Here is a 22,709-nt window from a genome sequence, read left to right on the forward strand (position 1 = left end):
GTTTCTTTCAGTCGAAATCTGAGAGTTAATCCTGAAAACAAAAACATTAAGGTGAGTGTGAACAGATGCAGTGAATTTCACTGCCCTTTCCAAGTTCATAAAGTACATCTTTCAGAATCTGGGTATTTATTTATATGAGATAGACAAAATGTATACCATTTAAAAGCATCACACTCTTTTTAACATTAAAAACATGATTATTGAATTAAATTATGAGTTATAAAAATAATTTTTAATATTTACAAATATGAAAAACAGAGATCAACTTATTAATGGTCATTTTAATAAATCTTCACATAAAACTGTCAACCATCATTGAAAATTAGTAAATTCATACAAGAGAAATTTAATTATCAAGGGATGACTGATGATCTCTTTCTTTTATTAATCATCATGTTTTCAACTAGTGAGTAACTGGAGATTCTAATCCTATAGGAAGTAGTTCTGTGACAACCTGTATGCACTAGAAATGTACCCAAAAACAGGATCAAGATAAGTCACAAGTGGGAAGTAGGTAATTTTCTCAGCCAGGAAATAATTAACTAAAATAAAACACTGACATAGAAATATCCCTTTCCTGGATATCATGCTCACTGACTCTCTTTTCTCTTTCTCTACCTGTAAGATACCCTGTATTTTCATTCTGTCCCTATCTTACCTGTTAAAGAGGAGGATTAACAATTTTAGTTAGTACTATACTGTGAATACATGTCATAAGGGATGGGGAGGGTAATATAAAAGAAACATATTTCTGTTATTGCTACACAAAACCTCTCAGGTCTATCCATGCCAGCAACCTTTCTCTTTTATTTGTAGAAAAGTTATTGCAGTCTCACAATCTAAGAAATATTTATCATATAGTCCATCAATAAAGATATCTCATCATATGCAATATTGAGACTTTCAATGACCATATTTGTTCCTGTACTTATAAATTTACCTATTAAAGACAACCCAGAAGCCAGTCTAATTAGCACATATTTTCTTACTACCACATTTTATTTATCTAAAGAATTTTAAAATTTATTTAAAAATATTTTGATATTTAATGAAATGATTCTTATCACAAATGATATAATTAAATCCCTGGAAAAATGTTTTATTAACTTTTACTCCAGGCAAAAATGATAGCTGAAATATCTCTCCCAGTATTTTTTCCCAATTATGATTTTTATTTTTGTTGTCAGTGGTTACACTCTTGTAACCTTAATCAAATAGTGTTCTTTATTTTTTTACTAGTCTATTTCATTTTAGTTAAATATTCTATCTTGACAACTCCTTCAGAATTTGCAAAAATGAGACAACACATAACACCAAATCCTCAGAGGTTTTCTTCCCCTCCCTGGTAACTTTTTTTTTTGATACTGTTGAGGGACTTAGCTGAGCTAGCTCTCTAATATGAACCTTTGCAGAAAGAGTACACTCACTGTTCCTGGCTCACTCATATCTATATCTTCAAAAAATTTCTAGTTTTACAGGGTCAGTTTCCCATAATAAAATTTAAATCCATCTGTCTTTTGAATGTTAAAACAAACCTGCTGATGGCTAAGGCAGGAGCTCTCCTAGTTGGGGTGATGAAGTAATCTTATATGTACAGTTAACCTTGGAGATAAGAACCCTAGAGACTATCAACTGCTTCATTCTCTTGAGGTCACACATGAACAATTAAAATTAATCACTTCAATTTGATGCCATTTTAACACCTGAGAAAATTTAGAGAAAAATATAGCAGCATTGGGACCTTTTCATATATAATATATATTGATTTCACCTTTCCCATACACTGATCACTGCCATATGCTGCATAAATTTCATGAACTTTATGTGCCATAAATTCCATTTATGAAAATACATGTAAGAATCCTCATTTCTGGAGAGTGATGACAGAGAATGTGAGAACAGTGACTGAAGTTAGGAGTCTCCAGTGACCTCATGGCTCTGGTGGGCTTGGTGCCTGGGAAAGTATTTGGGCAGGGGCATAGGATGCCTAGCTGCTATGGTAAAGCCCTGGATGAGGAGGCTCTGCCCAAGAACCTCATCAGCTTCGACCTTGATCTCAGGCACATAGCTCCCAGGGATAGATGAATTCTACTGCCAGACATCCACAGTGTTTCACCATTTACCCAAATATAAATAAAGATTGATGGAGTAACTCTTTAGATCTGCTTCTCCACCAGAGAGCAGCACTTTACTGACTCCAGTTTAATCTTCACAGTCTGTATGTGTGAGTCTTTATTTTTCAAATCCCCCTTCACGCCTCATGAGAACTGCAAGTTTGGCCACGCAGTTAGCAACACTCATTATCAATAATTTGCTAATATTCATGAGGCTTAAATGCTTTTCTACCATTTTAAGGAGTTGTTCATATTGGAAAAGTATGAGTACCCAACTTTTCAGGTTGTAATGCTCCGTTGAAAGTTAATCCAGAATGTTGTGCAAAGGTCAACATTCAAATGGACAAATGATCAAGTCCTTGTTAAATCTTGGCCGTTTGTTATTCCTTTCTTCAACTGTTATGGTTCAAATAAGGAGTGTGCTCAAAAGGTTATGTGTGACACAATGTCAAACTTTTCAAAGGTGAAAAGATTAGATCATGAGAGATGTGATTTAAATGGTGGTTAATCCACTGATATGGATTAACTGGGCAGTAAGAGTAAACAGGTATGGTGTGGCTAGAGGAAGGGGTCAGAGGGATGGTCCCTGGGAGTTTACATTTTGTCTTAGGTGACCAGAGCTTTCTGCTTCCTGGGTGTCTTGTTCTGAGATCCTTCACTCCCCTGTACCCTACCATCATGATCTCTTGCCTTATGTTAGGCCCTCAGTGCAGAGTGGCCAACCATGGTATGATCCTCTGAAAACAACCCTAATAAACTTTTTGTCCTGTAAGTTTTCCTTGTAGGTCACAGTGACTAAAAGCTAACTAATACACCATATGTGCCCTGCAGAGATGCTGACCTCCTCATTGTTCCTTAAAAATAAAAGCACACTCCTTCATTGTTGCCTACTATACTCCCTCTGACTGGAATACTTTCCTTTAAATTTCTGTCCATACGATTTTTACAGAAAAATGATATATGAATATACTATTATACTGAAGGCATTACCCTATTTCTCAATATTACCATTTAAAGTACTTAGTACAGGAAAATATATTTCTTGAATCATTTTGTACTTCAGTTTTAATATACTTAGTTTAGTTTGTTTCCCTGCTAAACTAAATTTACTGTGAAAGTGAGAAATGCATTGTTGAGTTCAGTGATACATTATACGCTGCTAGACTAATAACTAGCACAAAGTGTACCATGAATAATTATTGAATAATAAATATGACCTTTCATGCAACTGGGGTAGATCAAACCTACCAGAATTGTGGGAATGTAGAGGGCAGAGAGAAGAGAGATCCCAAAAATAAATTCTGAATACTTCTACATGAAATGATTATTTAAAGTAAATATATACAATTATAAATTACTTATTATAAGGTGAGGAGTCAAAATTAAAAAAAAAAAAACTTCTATATTGATATTTCTATTTCTCACCAATATTCAAGTATAAATTAATCAAGTAATAAATTAATAAAGTTTCTTACAATAGAAATATTTTATCTTCAAAATAACATGTAGGATTTATGTTATCTTTCCAATTAAAGTTGTACCTGCAAGGTAATATAGGCATGCTTACTGGAACTTAAGTTTTGTCTGCAGAAAGGAGCTATCTTAAGTTTGGGAACTCTGTGGTCAGAATGGAGTCATGTTTAAAATTCCCTGACAAGTGTCCAATCACAACTGAAGCCCTTTTTCAGGCTGGCCCCCAATTTAAATTAGCTAAACTTGGGGAGGTACATGGAACTATTCTTCTCAGGAGCCAGGAATGATGGGCAATATCTCTTTAGGGATGAATATTGTCCTACTGCCTGCCTAGGTGTGCTTGCCCTCCAGATTCCCTTTGGGAGTTCACCATTCTGCAGAAGTACAATCGTTCTTTGCCAACCCACTTCCCACCACCTGTATGATTTTTTGTGGCATCTCGGTATTTTTAACAAATATACAGCATGGAGAAATTACTTGCAAATCAAAACTGATATCTTAATTATTCTCTTCTAGAAAAATCTTAAAATAACTTCTTCAGAATATTTTCATGCCCATTCACTGAGCAACCATGCTAGCATACCATTTATGTCCAAGGATATGCTATTGATGTAAGAATACAAAAATGGATCTCACTGAAACATTCTTCTCCAAAGATATCTAATCCTTCTGTAGTAATAAGCAAAACTATTGAACACAGATTGTTTTAAGTGTATGAATTTCACAATCAGGATTACAACATTTACAATTTCATGATCACTGTTTTCTGGTACAGGAATCAGAGAAAGGAGATTGAGTTCACATGAAGATCTGTAATTACTCATTTAATTTTTCATTGAACTTTTCATTAAATAAATATTTAAGACAGACTTACAAGCCAGATTCTGTTTGAAAAGTTGGTGAGATAGTGTTCCTGTGCTCATCAAAGTTATATATAAAGTAGGATGTAGAAATAAATAAATATGTGATCATTTCCCTTAGTGCTAAAATACATGCTAACTTCGTTGTCATTTTAATGAGAAAGGTCAGGCAAGCCCATAGGAAGGTGCCTTTGTGCAGGAGAAGAGTTTCAAGTTTGTTATAAAGAGAAGAACAAATCCATTTATTTTGAAATAGAAGGTCTTTTGTTGATGTATTTTAACAACTCTGGAGTAAGTGAGCCTGCTGTGCCTTTCCTGAATCTCTTTGTAAATATATGACAAGGACAATACAGGATATATCTGTGTTTGTCCTTTGAGGCTGCATTTATGCCACTAAGTTAGTTTTTCACAGGACAATGAAGAAATATTGCATGGCATTAGTAGACTCCTATTGTGGTACACTTTTGTTAATCCATTACTGGTAAAAAAATTTCAGATCAGCAGAAATAATCTGCAATTACAAAACCAGAAACAGTATGTCAATGTTACAGTAAAACTTTCAGTCATTTGAAGACTTCCAAGGAAATGACAGTAAAATACTGTTGTCAATACTGCAAGCCCCAAAGGAGGAACTATGGGAATTATTGAAGAATGGATTAATGTTCCCTGTCCTGAATGTATTTCTTGAGCATTCCTATATGAAGCCTATGTGAAATGAACTTTTCATGTAGGAACAGTGAGCGCCTGAAGTCTTATAAGTTTGGATGATTTAATTTAAAAAATTGGATCATTTAAAACACAGCCATATTGCATAAAATAATATTTCTTTATCAATTTATCTCACTAAGAAGACTAAATCAACCCAGTTTGGTGGCACAGTCTTGTAATGCCAGCTGCTGAGGAGGCTGAGGCAGTTGGATTACAAATTGAAAGTGAGCCTCACCAACATAGTAAGGATCTATGCAATTTGTGAGGCCCTGTCTTTAAAAAAAAAAAAAATGGTCCTGTGGAGGGGTCTTGGGGAGGTGCCTCTTGGTTAAACATATGGTACCAAAAATATAAGAAAAACAAAAGGGACTTAATCAATGATAGTTTATGAAAAAGTGTAACCATTCACAGAAATAGACATGTGATTGAACACTCACACTACCTGGCTGGGGTGTAGGTCATGGGTGGTATGTGTGTAGCCTGGGCAAGGACCGGGGTTCATTCTCTACACCCAAACCAGAACAAATGTACAAAAATAGCTCCTGTCAAAGTTGAACCTACCAAATATAAAAATACCTTCTTAATAATACTCGAAATTCAAACCATTTTGAATTCTCTTACTTGTCCAAAATATATTTATTTCCTGTTAGGTTGAAAAAAGTCAAATTTGATTGTCACCATTATGTCCCCTTTATCATGTCACCAATCTGTGTGCAAGAGTTTGTGTGTGTGTGTGTGTGTGTGTGTGTATGCGTGTTCATGAGTTTTGTGGGGGGTGGGAAATGGACCATTTGTATTCTTTGTACTGCTTTCTCAGTATTTAGCTAACTGCTGTATTTGATGTCATTGAATTGTTCCTGCACCTATTCTTTTAAAGGGCTATTCAGGTAAAATATCTTTACTCATTCAGATTCATTCTTAGTTTCTTTTCAGCAAGAATTCTGGCAGTTGGTTCTGAGCAGTGCAAGGTTCACCTCTTTGGGAACCAACTTTTAACTGATTCTTTGGCTAGCAGTAATAATCATCCCTACCCATGGGTTCAGGTAGTGTCAGGTTGATTATTTCATTTTAAAATTGTCCACATTTATTTGCCGAATGATTTTAATAACCATTGAAATCATCACCATGGTCTTTTTTTTTAAAATTAATAGTTCTAAAGTTGTGATTTTCTAATTTCATGCTTTTTCCAACCATGATTTTTTTCTGAATGACCTCATTGTTAACTGTTAAATGACTTTAAAAAGTAATTCAAACAGGAAAGATTCACTGAATACATTTTCTTTATTTAACAACTTTCAGAGTAATGAATTGCTATCCCACCAACTTTCATAATAACGAAATGATTCCTTCCTTCCATACATTCTATATGGACTATAGTAGAAACTGCTAGTAGAGATTTCTAGGTATGATAATTCAGGGAGTGCAACCTTTTGGCTAATAATACCAGTGTGCTATCTAGAAATATTGAAAAGATTCTCATGTTAGTCCTTTCTGAAAGACAAAATTAATTTTTATGCCCTCTTCCATTAAGAGCCTCAGCAGTGCTGTACAGAAAGAGCACTAGATTTGTAGTCAGAGAAAGAATTCAGTTCCTGTACCAAGTCACATTAGTCATTTCTCAACTAGTTCCTTCCAGGTAGCCATCTACACAACAGATGTAATCATTCTTATCAAGTGTATCAACAGAAGATGACTCTTTCAAGTGCCAGACCTTATACTTAGAAAATTCACAGAACCAAGAAATGAAGGTAACAGGAAGGAATGGTTTTTTATTTTGGTGTTTTTTTGTTTTGTTACATTTTGTTTTAATCCGCCTTTATCTCCCAACACTGACACAATACTTCTGTGATACAACCCAAATGACCTTAAAAGTCAGGCACTCATTGGCATACAAATGAACCAATCAGAAAAAAAAAAAAAAAAAAAAAAAAACATTCTTAGAGTGACTGTATCCCCCATACTACATGATTGATCATGTTTTGTGCCTATTTTATATCTGAGTTTAGAGACTTCAAAGAATTAGTTGTTTAATGGATCAAAATCTTATGGAATTCATCTCAGTATTAAACTTCTTTGGTTTCTTCATGGGATTTGAATTCATTAGTCCATGTTTCCCAATCACCTATACAAACCTCACAGAAACACATGCTATAGGTTTAGAAACATGTTAGGTTCTATTCTGTTCTGTTATTCATTAGGATGAAACCATCTCTTGTGACTGCTTCAGTGAAACAGGACTTTTTTGTCTACCAACTTCCAGACAGCCTCTTTGACATCTTTGTTCCTCAGGCTGTAGATTAGGAGCTTCAGCATGGGGTTGATGACCGTGTAAAACACAGAAGCCACTTTGACAGTTTGCCTGGAGTTTTTGGAGTTGGGCACACAGTAGAGGGAAAGGATGGTCCCGTGGAAGATGGCGATGGCGGTCAGGTGGGAGGCACAGGTGGAGAAGGCTTTGCGACGCCCACTGGCAGAATGGATTTTTAACACAGTCACAACAATAAACACATAGGAGGTGAGGATGATCAGTAGGGTGCTCACCTCATTGAAGGTGGCAGAGCCAAAGAGCAGCAGGTGGGGGAGGTGGATGTCAGAGCTGGAGACAGCAATGAGGGCCGTGTACTCACAGAAAAAGTGGTTGATGACATTAAATCCAGAAAAACTCAGTCGAAGAGCATAGCACAGGAGCACCAAGGGGCCAAACATACCCCAGATATATGACCCTGCCACCAGCAGTCTCTGTGACATGACTACTGTACACAGCAGGGAATTACAGATGGCCACAAAGCGGTCATAGGCCATCACTGCCAATAAGAAAGACTTGGTCACCACAGCTGTGCAGGACAGGAAGTACTGCAGCATGCAGCTGGAGTAGAAGATGCTTTTATCTGCCAAGACCAGGTTCTCCAGCAGCTTGGGGGTGATGATGGAGGAGTAGCAGAAGTCAATGAAAGAGAGGTGACTGAGGAAGAAGTACATAGGGGTGTGAAATTTGGGGTTGATCTTGATGATCACGATCATCCCAAGGTTTCCCACCACGGTGATAATGTACACAAGCAGAAACACGAGAAAGAGAGGAACCTGAAACTCTGGGTGGTCTGTGAAGCCTAAGAGGGTGAAGGTTGTCTCCACACTCAGATTTCTTACCGCCATCACCGTAGCTCCTTTAGGAGGGAGAGTGTGTTCGAAGACACTTCCTTCTGTCAAATATGAGATGTGTGCAGGTGAGTGACCATTATGTCATGACTGTCTCTGAGCATGAATGAACGGCACAGAACTGATGGGAAATGGGCATAAATACACAAACCAGCAAAGGGTCTGTGAGAAAATATGAATTATTTGTGTCAAAATATAATATACACTTCAACTGTATTTTGTTTATTTGCACAAATCAATTAAAGCCAGTGAAATAATTTACTCTACTCTTAAAGAAACTATTTAGGGGAACATAGATAAACAGGAACAATCCCATGTCAGCAACTTTTGCCCATGGTAAGTTTACTTCCTTAATGAAATATCTTACTTGCTAAGTGATCCAGGAGAAGGATGGCCCACTTTCCACCTGAGAGGAACATACACCTTATTAGGGCCTATGGCCTGTGTTAGCTTCCATTTTAGCTCAGACACCAAAGAAACCTTTTTGTTAATATCTCAAGATGTATTCAGTAGGACAGCTCTCAAAATTAACTAATTTTCATCCTTATAACAGACTGTATACCAGTTTATGGTACATATGCGGAGAGTATAGCAAGTTCATTCTTTTCTTTCTGAAATGGTTGTCAGTGGAACTGAAGCCAAAAATTTACATGAGTTTCAAATTTTTTCATGCATCATAGTTGAATTGCATTGATATCAACTTAGAATGAAAAGAAAAAGTCAAAGAGAATTCCAGTTACTATATTAGGAAAATAATATTTTCACAATTTCCTAAGAAACCTGAATAAATTTACCTACCACAGAGAAACAGGCCACTGCCCTCCTGTTTCTCTGTAGGCTGAGTAAAACTGGGACATCAACGATCTTATATCTAATTCTATAACTCTGGGGACTGTTACTCTAGAGAATCAATGGTAAATTATTCCTTACAAACATCCAAACAGTTAATTAAGGCAAATTCCAGGTCTCTTAAACTATCCTTAATAACTGGACTTTTCTTGAAATTACAAAGATATATTGCATCAAGATGTTAACTATGATACTTTGTTTATACATAATTAAAATGTTCTCTATAATTAACAAAATAAAATGAAATACTACCTTGTCTACTTAAAAATCAGTGCATCTCTTTCGATTTTGAAGGAAACATAAAGCAGATTCAGGCAGGTTATTCTAGCCAGCCTACAAAACTCAACAAAATGTGATCTCTTTGGTGTGGGTCCCATAACAAGAGAAAACTCCTTAACAAGTCCAACCTGCCCTACAGGCTCTGAAGTTATTTAAGCTGCATAACCCAGTGTATACGATTGTCCTTGAAGGGTAAATGGCAGATAGAGGTTTTCTGAATGTTGCATAGGCCACATAATCAATTACAGATCAGACTAAGAGTTTTAAGGAAAATCAGTAATATCCTCCAAATAATTACTCACGTATTTGAGAAATAGCCTCTGTCTTTTTAACAGATCCTGCTGGAAACAGTGATTGGCAAGTGGTTCCCAAGTTACCATGCAACCTCCATTTCCCATTTCGAAGAGGGTGTTGGTGACCCTACCAGTCTATCACATTAGGCATGGCAGCAGTCAACCACAGTCCTCTTCCTGATGTCACAATAGAATGTGGAACCAATATCCAGGGTTTGCACTCTTGCCTCATTGCTTCCTTCTGCTCAGCCTGAACTCATAAGCTCAGGAGTTCATGAGCTCATTTCCTTGACAACGTGAATATGAAAACAACATTGAGAGCTTCTTTTCAGATGATTCCCCATGACATACTGACACAACAGAGATAGCTGCAGCACCATCATCCTGCTCTGCAGTGGCCCTGAAGAACAGCAATGAAAAAAAAAAAAACAAACATTAAGAACCAGAAATCTAAAATGGGGGTCATCTTTCCAAAATTGGCTTAGACAAGTTCCATGGCAACTTTTAGAAGGCAATATTTTAGAAGGATGGAATGAAAAAATCCAGAATACTATTCTCTGGAATGTGCTCTCTGTAGGTTCAACATATATAGACTCTGCCACCAAAATGCATTGTGGTTTCTGTAATATTTTATGAGACCAGGATATATGAGCCCGGAGTGTAAAGGAAGTGGCTCTTCTACCTATTGATAATCCAGCTGCTGAAATCTTGCTTCCTGTGAGTGAAGCCATGAACTTCAGTAGTTAGGAGGTCTCTTCTCTCCAGGGAATATGCTTCTGCTGGGGACACAGTAAGTGATGGAAGCTTTAAATCAGAATTGTGACTTCCTTGACCAAGAAAGTGTGGTAGGAGTACCTTGCAGATTCCAAAGGCAGGCAGCAGGATGTCTTGTGGCTTCTACTTTCACTCTCTTTAAATTCAGAGAGCACCACGTAAGAAGGCCAGTGGAACTTACAAGCAGGTAAGTGGCTGCTGGAGAGCACAGAGGCAGCACCACCAACAGCCAGCACCAGTTCACCTGACATGAGCAGATGCCATCTTGGGGTGACAAAGTGTGAGCACGGGCTGTGTTCCCATAAGTGCAGCAGTGTGCAGGGACCCTAGTGCTACAGACAGAAGATCTAACTAGTCAGCTTGCGGAATGGCAAGAAATAATTTTTAGTTACTGAGTTCCATTTATTTTTCCCCTCATCAAATAATAAGTGGAATTTATTTATTAGAGGACTTTCACAAAAGTGTGACTGACCCAGAGAAAGAAAAAAAGAAGCAGGGCATCCACTGGATAGGAGAGAGGAAAGCAGGAGAGGTCACAGGGGGAAATCTTAAGCTTACTTTGTGTAATATGGTGGCCACTTATCACAGGTGGCTTTTGATATCTTGTAATGTGACAATTCTGAACTCAGGCACTACATACTTGCTTTCAAAAACTTAGTAAGGAAAAGGTAATGTAAAATGTTGCAAATGTATTTTCTGATTGTATGTTGACATAATATTTTACAAATATTAGGTTGAATAAATGTATCATTAAAATTAAAAATAATTAAAATATATGCTAAGGTGCATTTCAATGAATTCATTGGTTTAAAAAAATAGTAATGTTCATGAGGTAGATGTCAAAAGCATCAAGTGTATTGGATGACCACATGTATCCACACACTCACACATGCACATTTACATATTCAAGTACACAGACTGAGAAACAGGAATCAGAATGTAAAGAAGACTATGCAAACCATTTCTTGTCATTAGAAAATTATGGAAAACTAAGATATAATTTTATAAAACTGAGATAAACAAACACCTAATAACTTATACCTTTAACACATCAACTGTGTGTACTGATGTGGTTGTATTTTCATAAATAATATTTGGCCAGGGATGTGTGTGTGTGTGTGTGTGTGTGTGTGTGTGCATGTGTGGTGTGTGTGTTTGTGTGTGTGTGTGTGTGTTCATGTGTGTGAAAGTGGGGGGAGAGAGACAGAGAGGAAGGTATTTAACCCAAGCAAACCATAAAAGAACTCAAAGCAAGCCCTTTTGCTTTAGTAGGGTCTTGAGTAATGGAACCATTCATAGTTCCTTTCCATCCTAGTGGAATCAGAAAATAACACAATATTAGTTATCACTACCTTCATAGATGAACTCCCTGTTATTTATTCTTTCATCTAATTTGCACAATACATCCAAGAGCTAATACATTTTACTTTGCATGCAGCTCAAAAATGTTTTTTGCCTGCTCAATGAAACTTTATCTTGCTTTTTATTTGTTTCTGTGAGTTATTTTTTAATTACTTGTATGCTTTGAATAATATTCAACCGTATATATTTTACATATCAAACAAAGTTTGAAGCTTTTTCTGATTGATGATATTAATCGAGCTATTAGACTCCTCTGCCAGTTTTCTGTCATGGTCTGATGACTCCTCTCTGGCATAACTATCGCCTGGTGCTCTTCACAGGAACAGGGACTTGCTCCACACCTCTTCAAGAGGCCATTCTCCACTTTCTTCATGTTTTTCCCAGGTGGAGGTCAGACGAAGTAGTGGAGAGCTATTTTTAAAATCCTGTCATGGATTGGTAGGAGCAGACACTCTTCATGTCATTCAGGTTACTTTAGATTGGCTTCTGTTCTTATCTTATTCTCTGCAGTTAGTGGGATCATCAATGTCTTGATTAGTGCTTCTATTTACTAACATTTACTAACTTCTACCTTTTAGAAGTTTAACTAAAAGAAAATGCTCACACAGTTGCCATGCTACACCAAACTTCTAGATCTGTGGTCTGTTTCCTGCTATTTATTCTTTTATTAATTGTCTATTTTGTGTCCAGCATGTTATATATTTGATGTAAATATTCTGTTGACCTTTTGGACATTGTTAACCTCATCCAAATAGCTTCAGATTTTTAACTTGAACCAAATTTGTTGAATTAAAGAAGCTCCCAGCCATTGCTTCTTCACTTTCATTTTCAATTCAGTCCCTAAGATACCTCTTTCCAGGGTGCAGTGGAGTCTCTGAGTGCTTATACCCATGTTGAGCTCACACACATTTAAAAAGAGGTATGAAAATTTGAGATAGTTTGCCCAGAAATTAGTAATCTCCAAAACATTTTAGCACTACATGCAATTTGAGTAAACATATTTTTGTGAAATTCTGTATATTTCTATTCAAATGTCTCCTTTTCACAGAATCCTTCTCTGAAAATCTAACAAATTGTTATTCTCTTACCTAATTCATGTACTTTCAAAATTGTAGAAAAATATTTTAATACATATAATAATTTAATTGACAATTACTGATTTTGATTACCTTATGTCTGACAGACTTTCTGCTGATTTGGTAAGATATTGTGCTATTCATAAATAAACACACTCAGTTTTATTCTTACTTTTTTTTTCTATATTGTCCTTTATCATCTTCTTTATTATTGTATTCAAACCCCAAGATCAAAAGAAATCCATCCTTTCTCCATATACATGCCGATGTATCACAAAGAACAAACTAGTTTATTGTCAAGGATATTCATTAATAATGCTCAATTTATCATAAATGTGCCAGAAGAGGAAAATCATTTTTCTCAATCTTCAATAACAAAAATGTCAAACCCCTAACTCTGCCACACACACAGAAGCACAGAGTTTAGTAGTGGAATTAAGACTGAAGGTTCCCATTTTGTTTCCAGAGTGAACCAATCTTCAGTTGCATTATCTGGAGAATGTGTAATACGGTATAACAGTAATTTCCTAGAATCATGGTGATGTGTGTGTGACCCCTGCATTACAACTAAAATATAAGTGATGTACCTATTAGGTTTATGCTTTAAAATGATCTACTATCATATAAAAGGTTGGTGATATATATTTATAGCAAAATGAAGTTAAAGGCTTTATTTGCCATGATAGAGTTTACTCTAGGGATATAATTAATATTTAATCATTAAGATTCTGCAGAGTAACATATTGGATGTGTGCACAGGACATATCCTGAGAGACCTTGGCAACACAAAGTGTAATTAGTAAGGGAATAGAGAGATCAAATTTTGATCTTTTTTCAGTCAGAAAATCTCTGGTTTAAACCAAACCTGTGAATAATCGGTTCAGAGGATATTTGAATCAAAACAGTTGTAATCATGCCATAATTATCTAGCAAACAGTCATTCCATGAAGATTTAATGTTTAATCAACTAAAATGTTGCAAAGTTTATACAAACTGATTCTTAACTTTATTGTACTATCTGCTCTATTAGTAAGTAGAATTTACACAATCAACTTTGACACTCGCTTTTTTTTTTTTGTTGTTCATTTCTCAGGAAATTCAAATAAACTCAATGTTTTATTTATTGATTGATTTTACAGTGCAAGCTACTACTAAGCTTCATCCTCAGCCCAAATCAACATTTCAGTTGATAGTGAAAGTTAAGTCTAACATCACTTCCGGTAGCATAACAAAGTACAGCAGGCTGTTGAAGAGAAAGGAAAGAATTCGGCAGAATTTTAAGACAATGTGTTCAAGCTGCTCATTAGTACACACATTCTTCCATATACACATTCCTATTCAACTCTGACTGCTCTCTGTATGTGTGGATTTCCACTGTATCCCTGACATTCTCATTATTAAAATGGATTTAAAGAATTCCTCTTTACTCCTAGGCTGGTGGCTAAAACACCAATCTGCTTCCTTCTTCACATGACCCTCTTCCTCATGTATCTGTATTTTCCTTTACTATCTCTTATGAGAACAAACTTTCTGGATTTAGTTTCCCTAGTCCTATGTGATCTAATTTTGATCCTTACCTGAATTATAACTGCAAAGATGCTATTTCCAAATATGGTCACTTCAGTGGTTCTGAGTGGATATTTTAGGGGACACTGTTCAACTTGTAACACATTAATTCACAGAGCTATTTTGCTAAACATTGAAATGAACAAAAGCCAAATGATCAAATAATTGTTTTAAAACATAGATTTGAAACTCTGACTAGTGAACTGAATAAATCATTCAAATCAGTGAGTATGAGAACCACTGAAAAACTTCAGAATGGTAAATCAAATTTCTTTGGAAATCTAAATCTTCAACAGAACAGTGTGTGTTGATTCATCAGCTTCCTAAAGCTCTCCTTCACATCTTTGTTCCTGAGGCTGTAGATCAAAGGGTTTAGCATGGGGATGACCACTGTGTAAAATACAGAAACTGCTTTGAAAATGGGCCATGAGTTTTTGGAGTTGGGTACACAATAAAGGAACAAGACAGTCCCATGAAAAATGGTGATGGCGGTCAGATGGGAGGTGCAGGTTGAGAAGGCTTTTTGGCGTCCACCAGTGGAGGGCATTTTCATGACAGTGACAAAGATGGATATATATAAATACTGAGGATGATGAAGAGGCTGCTCACCTCATCAAAAAATGGCGATGAAACAAAGCATTTGACTGACAGAGGGGTCTCAACAGGAGACAGAGACAATGGCAGAGTGCTCACAGACAAAATTATTGATGATATTAGACCCACAGAAGGATAATGCCAAGACAAAATAGGTGAGTGTCAGGGAGGAGACTATACCCCATGTGTAGGTTCCAGCCACTAATCATGCACACAGCTTCTGGGACATGATGACTATGTAGAGGAGAGGGTGACAAACTGTCACAAACCGGTCATAGGACATCACTGCCAACATGAAAATTTCTGCCACTACAAATATGCAAGCCAAAAGAATTGTGTGATGCATCCTGTAAAGGAGATGGTTCTGTCTTCCATAACCAGTTTCTCCAGAAGTTTGGGGGTCACTGTAGTGGAATAACAGAAATAATAAAGGACAAGTGGCTAAGAAAAAAGTACATAGGGGTGTGAAGTTTGGGATTGATTCTGATGCTCAGGATCATGCTCAGATTTCCGACAGCTGTGACTTTATAGATGGTCAGAAACACCAGGAACAGGGTCACCTGAAGGTCTGGGAACTCTGAGAAGCCCAGGAGGATGAAGGTGACTTCAGAAGTCTGATTTGCCTCAGCCAACAGCATGACTGTTGTGGAAGAAAAATCTGAAGTAAAATAAAAGTAATAATGATAATGATCTAGTAGTCATAGAATATTTACCACATAAAAGACAATGTTCCAAGACATTAAAAATATATATCTAGCTCTCCAAATGAAACAATGAATTATAAACAAGTAGCTCCACATACATATGAGAAAAATGGGGCATATACACAATGTGGCACTCGTTTACATTTAGACAGCTTAACACCTATGAGCTGAGTTTTGGAGCAGATCCTCAGTGGCAGAAGTTAAGTGAAGCCATTTCCTTTAGAAGAGAGAAAACTTTTCTGCAGTGTTATAGAAAACATGTTCCAGAGTTCCTCATTAAATTTAACAGCATGAATGTAGCAATGACTGCACATTTAATGCTAAAATGTATAAAGGAAGTATTGGAGAGGAAAAGCAGAGAGGGGCCAATCAGACCGGGATGCCCGTCTGAGGTCCTAAGTCCTTAGGAGTTGCCCCAGCAACCTATGAGGCATAAAACATGTGGACATTAAAGAAAATCAGCTCTCTGTTGATCCCTCTCTGTGTCACTACACTTGTCTCAGTGTTCTAGAATAAGGTAGCAACCTGGTAAAAAGAAGAGGACATATTTTTGATACATTGCTTCACCATTTTTACTTTTCCTCCTCACAGGTTTTCTCATAGGCCCTGATGCTTCTAATGTGCTCATCCAGATCCATTTTTATTTTTTTAAACTTTTCGTTAACTTTCAATCTTACAACTTTACTAGTCCCACATTATGTTATGAAATATTTGCAGAATCCTCAGAATTTGAAATAAAAATAAAATGCTTTTCCCCAAAGTCATCTGCGTTCTTCAGAACAGGCTGGAAAATATGGTAATAGTAACCGAAGTCTAGGTAACTACCCTCACCCTCTCTGGTGACAGGAACATTTTCACTCTACATATTGAAGAAGGGTTTGATTGAAGATACATCAGTGATCATCTTAAGAGTTTTGAGTGATGCAATCATTCTTATGTTTGTATATGTTATTTTCAGAAAGCAAAAATGTGTTCTGTTTGCAGGGAGTTCATAATCACAAAATTGCCTATTCATTTCATCATCATATAAAAAACAAATTGAGCCAATAATAAGTGCAACTCTGAAATGTTCAAGTGAACACAAGATAATTAGTATGAATCCCATAAGCAGAAGACTCTAGTTTTAGTTTTGTACTACCAACTCAAGGTAAAAAGAACTTGCACCTCCTTTATAGCTAATGGCTATGTTTTACACTCAAAATGTACTTCTTTCATGAGGAAAAAGAAATCATCAGGAGAGTGCAAACAGCTCACCACAGAACAGCACCACTAGAGAAGCCCAGACTTCAGAGATGGAGATTTAAAATCAATTTTAGGCTTTGGTATTTGCTGTGTTATCTCTTGTAACTCACTCAGATTTTCCTTCTTTATGGATAAAGCAAGACTAATAATGGAAAGATAATACCTATTTTGAATGTAAGCAGTAAATTAGGAAATGATGTTAATGTTTATTTAATGTCTAACAATTATGCAACCCAGGAAATGGAGGTTCCTTCAGACTTTCCCATTTTAATTTTTAGTTCAGTGATGAACTGGTGCTGTTTTTCAAACTTCATATTATTATAAAATACTGAAGAAACAGAGCAAACATCAACGAGGGCAGCAATGAACAAGTGAGTGCAGTTTAGTACTTCAAAGGTTATTTCAACTGTTCAACTGTCGTTCCTGGGTCTCTCTCACCTACTAATTCACAGCTATCCTGAAATAACATTTTCTGACTTCCCCTTTGTTTTCTCATGACAATCTGACTCTTTTTGGTTCTCCACTTCTCATCTGGGGTTTTGCCTGGGGAAGATTTACCAAACTGCAATGTTCCCTGGTGGATTATGGGAGCAGAGGCACAGTCTCCTCCCTGTAGGGCTTCCACCTGCCTGTGAGAGCATCCTTTCCTCATCCCTCCATTCCTGTGGTTCTTAACAATTGATGGCTTCAAACACTTCAATTCCTCTCTATCATTTAGTTTATTCAATGTAAATTTATCATTTTAATTTGACTTAAGTCTATACCTAGCTATTCCCCAGTGTTCAACCTTCTTTAATCATGCCAATATTCTCAGTTTATTCCTTGTTTTATTTAATTTTCTTTCACTTTTATCTAAATATACTATTTCCTTGGTCAACTGATGCAGCATTTGTAATACATAAGGTCTTAGATGAAAATCACTATCACAAAGAGGTGTTCCCCTTTTACTCCATTAATAGCTTCTTAGTGTACCTACAGGTGTTACCATCAGGGAATGCAATGTCATGAGATTTCTGTTTGCTATTACTTACACAGAGCATACTCTTATTTCTACAAGATTTTGTAATGTTGTGAGAATTCCTAGATTTTATAACATTTTTTCAAAAATTTGCAGTGTGACTACTAGACACATGGCAGATATCCTGAGAGTACAAAACAAAAACAAATCAGGATTGATACTCAAAAGAAAGAAGGAGAGATTAGAACTTAAATATCTGAGCCATGAGAAGATGAACTAGGTAGGATGGTCTTTGGAATAAGAGAGTTCCCTGCTTTAAAAGATACAGAACTTCAATGACTCCTAAATAGTATAAAATAGCAAATGACACATGGTCAATCTGAAACCAACTCACCTGAAGATCTTGTTCTTATTTTTTGATAGACTGCAGGGAATCCAGGGAATTCTTACTCAGAACTCAAATATTATTTGAGTATTAAGAATTTATGAAATGCATCAGGCATCCACAATGAATTTTAGTTAAATTTTCTAGGAATATGTTTCAGAAAAATTCAGGGAGAAAAGGAATAGAAAGGAGGAGAAGAAAGAGAGACAGGAAAAAGAGAAATTTAGAAGCTTATTCTCACTTCTAGGCAGAAAATAAAGTGAAGGACTTACTTATACCTCTGTGACCTGAGGGATTTAGACCATAGAAAATTTTTACTAAATTATTTTGAACCCAGAAATTAGATTAAATATCTTAGGTGGCATTGAGCAAGAATGTATTTTCTTCTTAATCACTTGAGACAATGCCTCATCAAACCTACTCCATTAATTTATTTTAGAACTTTTAACTGTGGAAAATGTATAAACTGACTTGGAAAAAATAATAACCATAATAAATTATAAAAGAAAAGGTAAATAAATGGTAATGCAATAATTAAGTATTAACTGCTCTTAGCAATTGCTATATTACTGTTCTCATTTTCTACATGTCATGTGTGTCCTTGGATGTATACATGACAGAATATGACTTCTGACTTTTTCATTTAAGATAAAATAATCATTGGTATCCTTGGAAACACTGATTCACATTATTACAATGAATTTACGTTTTTTTTCAAATATAACCACACTATGCTTCCAAGCTTATACAGAACAATGAATTAGATATATTCATGCCCACACTTTCTTAAAAGTTACTTGAAATATTAAGTAGTTGGTAAACATAACAGAAGTCTGAAGTAAACAGGGATTATTAATCATGGGACATAAAGACTTTTTATAATGAATGACTCGGCATTGTTCCAGAGTTCCAGAGTTCTCTCTTAAGTTCTCTCTTAATCATGACAAATTGCTCACAGCTCAGTGGCTTTAACTAATGCATTTTTTTAATTTCACGCTTTCTGTGGGGTAGAAGTCATGTCACAGCTAAGCTTGATATTGGTATTTGAAGTCTCACCATGCTTCCATTAAGTTTCCAGTCACAGCTAGAGTCTGAATCAGAGGTGAGACCAGGGAAAGATCTTATTCCATGCTCTTTGAGTTATTGGCAGTTTGTGTTCTTGAAGATACTGAACCTCCGTGGTTTGAATATGGTGTATGTCACCCATACACTTTCGGATAGAAAAGATAATGAATATATTTCAATATTTATGGATATTTTACTTCTTTTGTGGATTACCTCGTGATTTTTACTAGAAAATATTTCCTACATGTTTAGGTATAATGCAACCATTTTCTTACATCACACACACAAAAAAAATTCAAAATGTTTGAAAGACTTAAATGCAAAATGTGAAATGTATAGGAGAAAACATAGGAATTAAGCTCCTTGATGTTGAAGTTAGTAATGATGTTTTAGATTTTATATCAAAAACACAGGCAACAAAAGCATAATTAAACAACGGGGAATATATTAGACCAAAAGATTTCTGACATAAGAGAAAATAGTCAACAAAATGGAAAAGCAATCTGTGGAAAGGGAGAAAGTATTTGTAAACTATAAATCTTTTAAGAGTAATAACCCTATTATCCAGTGAAAGTTTATCACTTGAAGCAAATAAGACAATTTTAAAAAAGCAGACAAAACCTTAAGTAGACATTTTTCCAAAGAATACTTGCAATTAGGCAACAGGCATATGAAAACATGCTTAGCATAACTAATCAGCAGGGAAAGGCAGATCAAAACCACAATGTGATATCACCTCAGGCTTGTCAGTCTGGCTATCACAAAGAATCAAAGTTAAAGAAGTGGAAGGCAGGGAACCCTCATATACTCTTGATGGGAAAGTGACATGAGGCATTTATTGTGGAAAACAATGTAGTGCTTACTGAATAAATTAGAAACAGAACTACTTGTTATTTAAAAATGCCATGATATACATTCTCACATTTTTTCCCTAATGATTATTCACCCTTTTAAAAGAAGGAGATCCTGCCATTTGTAACAATATGGAAATGCCTGGAGGACATGAATCTTGCTCAGCGAATTAAGCTAGACATAACATGATCTCACTTCCATGTAGAATCTAAAACAAATTTTAAAAGTCAAAATTGTATTGAGAGTAGAACCATAGCTATGAAAACTAGGGATTTAGGGGATAAAGAATAGAAAATGGTCAACTGAAACAAGCCTTCAGTTGTAAGGTGACTAGGAACTACATGTAAAACATGGGGACAATAGTTAATAAGAATGTAGCTTATTTTATTTTTTATTTGCTTTTTTCATTAACTTTTTTTTGAAAGTGACAAATATATTTTTTAAATTCTTCATACATGTATATAATGTAATAATATCTGACTCATTCTACCATCCTTCCCAACCCCACCGGCCACCTCCCCCTTCTGTCCTTCCCCTCTGTACAATCCAAAATTCCTTCAAGAATGCAGCTTATTTTAAATATTTGCTAGCAGAGCAATATCAGGGATCTCACTATCCAAAAATTTGTGACAATATGAGGGAATGTTAATTATCTTGACTGTGGTAATCATTACACAACATGTACTTTTTCTTTATACATTTTTATTGGTGCATTATCGTTCTACATAATGATGGGATTTGTTATTACATACTCATACATGCACATAATAAACAGTACGGCAGTATAATTTGGCCAGTATCTCTCCCCAGCACTTCCTCCCCACCCTACCTCACACATCCTGGACCCTTTCCTCTGCTCACTTCCCTTTGCTTCTCATGAGATCCCTGCCTCCCATCCTTCTTTTCCATTTCCCTCTCTATCTTCTACATATGAAATAAAACATATCACCTTTGACCTTCTGAGTTTGACTTACTTCACTTAACATAATCATCTTTAGTTCCATCCATTTTCCTGCAAATGATATAACTCTATTTATCTTTAGGGCTCCTCCATTGTATATATATATCACATTTACTTTATTCACTCATCCATTGATGGATGCCTAGGCTCATTCCATAGTTTGGTCATTGTGAATTGTGATGCTAAAAACATGGGTATGCATGTATCATGCATGTAACATCCTTTGATTGTATCCACCCTTACTGCAAGTCCCTTTCCTCTTCAGTAAAAAGTCCCCTTGTATTTCCATGTTATGTTTTTGTTACTGTTGCTATATTTTAGATTCCACATGTGAAATGAAAAAAAAAAATACAATACTTGTTATTTTGAGTCTGACTTATTTCACTTAATGTGACCTCCTGTTCCATGCATTTTCCTTCAAATGACATGGTTTTGTTATTCTTCGTGGTGAAATAGTACTGTGTCCTGTGTATAGGACATGTTTTCTTTACTCATTTTTAAATTAATAGGGGTTTAGGCATAATAACTTGGTTCTTATGACTAGAAGAGATCTGTCTATATCAGCTTTTCAGTTCTGAGGAAGGCACACACCTGTCAGGACTCAGTGAAAACCCCAGGAGAGCCATCCCTAAGATATGTAAATAAATTATGGGATGATCAAGTCATGAAGACTTTTGTTCCTCCATTTTGGTGGCTTCCTTAGTGCTCCATGGAAGACCTTTCTTCCCTTTTTAACTCCAGCAGAGCTTCCAAATCTTTTAGAATAAATCCCTATTCTAAATCCACTAGGTTTAACAATGAAAAGTAGTTATTTTCTTGTCCTGATAAAACATTGGTTAATATACAAAGTCTATATTTACCAGAATTAACAGCAATGGACAAACCATTCTTTATGAACAAATTACACTTCTTATCTTTAACCTCAATAGTACAATTACATGGCAGGACAATTATACCTCATCGGTTAAATTCTCCAAGGTGTATGTATGTGGTTACTATGAAGAGGTCACAAAAAGCACAGTACAGGTAAAGGATTACACACATTATGGAATACTTGTATGTTGTACCATATCTAAAATGTACATAATTATGACTATATGTTGGAATATGTATATACATATCTATATGGGCTTACTTAAGCTAAGTTTTATGTAATTACATGAAGTATACATAATTAAATAAGTAATTTCTAACTTTCTATAATCAGTTTCACTAGGATAACAGGATAAGATGTATCACTATTTTTTCTGCTTTTGCCCATTTATCCTTAATAGGTCTACAGCAAAAGTTCTTCATGAAAGAAAAGTTGCATTTTCCAAAAATATCACTTTTTAAAGGAATTGGGTTATGAAAATCTCATCAATATCTCCTCCTACTAATCTCCCTTCTCTTTTCCATATATTATTGAACAAGTCATAGAGAAGAATTTTATCCTGAA

At 35.7% G+C, this 22,709-nt stretch overlaps 1 protein-coding gene across 1 annotated transcript; it reads right to left on the minus strand.

The window, feature by feature from the left end:
* Positions 1-7,378: 7,378 nt before the first annotated feature.
* LOC124975019 (olfactory receptor 5D14-like) lies at positions 7,379-8,308 on the minus strand. Its single transcript, XM_047537920.1, has one exon. It carries the CDS (start codon positions 8,306-8,308, stop codon positions 7,379-7,381), a length of 930 nt encoding a protein of 309 aa, XP_047393876.1.
* Between the last annotated feature and the right edge of the window lie 14,401 nt (positions 8,309-22,709).

The sequence above is a fragment of the Sciurus carolinensis genome, unplaced genomic scaffold (assembly GCF_902686445.1).
Source record: "Sciurus carolinensis unplaced genomic scaffold, mSciCar1.2, whole genome shotgun sequence".
Taxonomy (NCBI): domain Eukaryota; kingdom Metazoa; phylum Chordata; class Mammalia; order Rodentia; family Sciuridae; genus Sciurus; species Sciurus carolinensis.

Bases quoted from the DNA above. Each gene is read 5' to 3' on its own strand.
- LOC124975019 (XM_047537920.1), bottom strand. From the start codon at position 8,308: ATGGCGGTAAGAAATCTGAGTGTGGAGACAACCTTCACCCTCTTAGGC.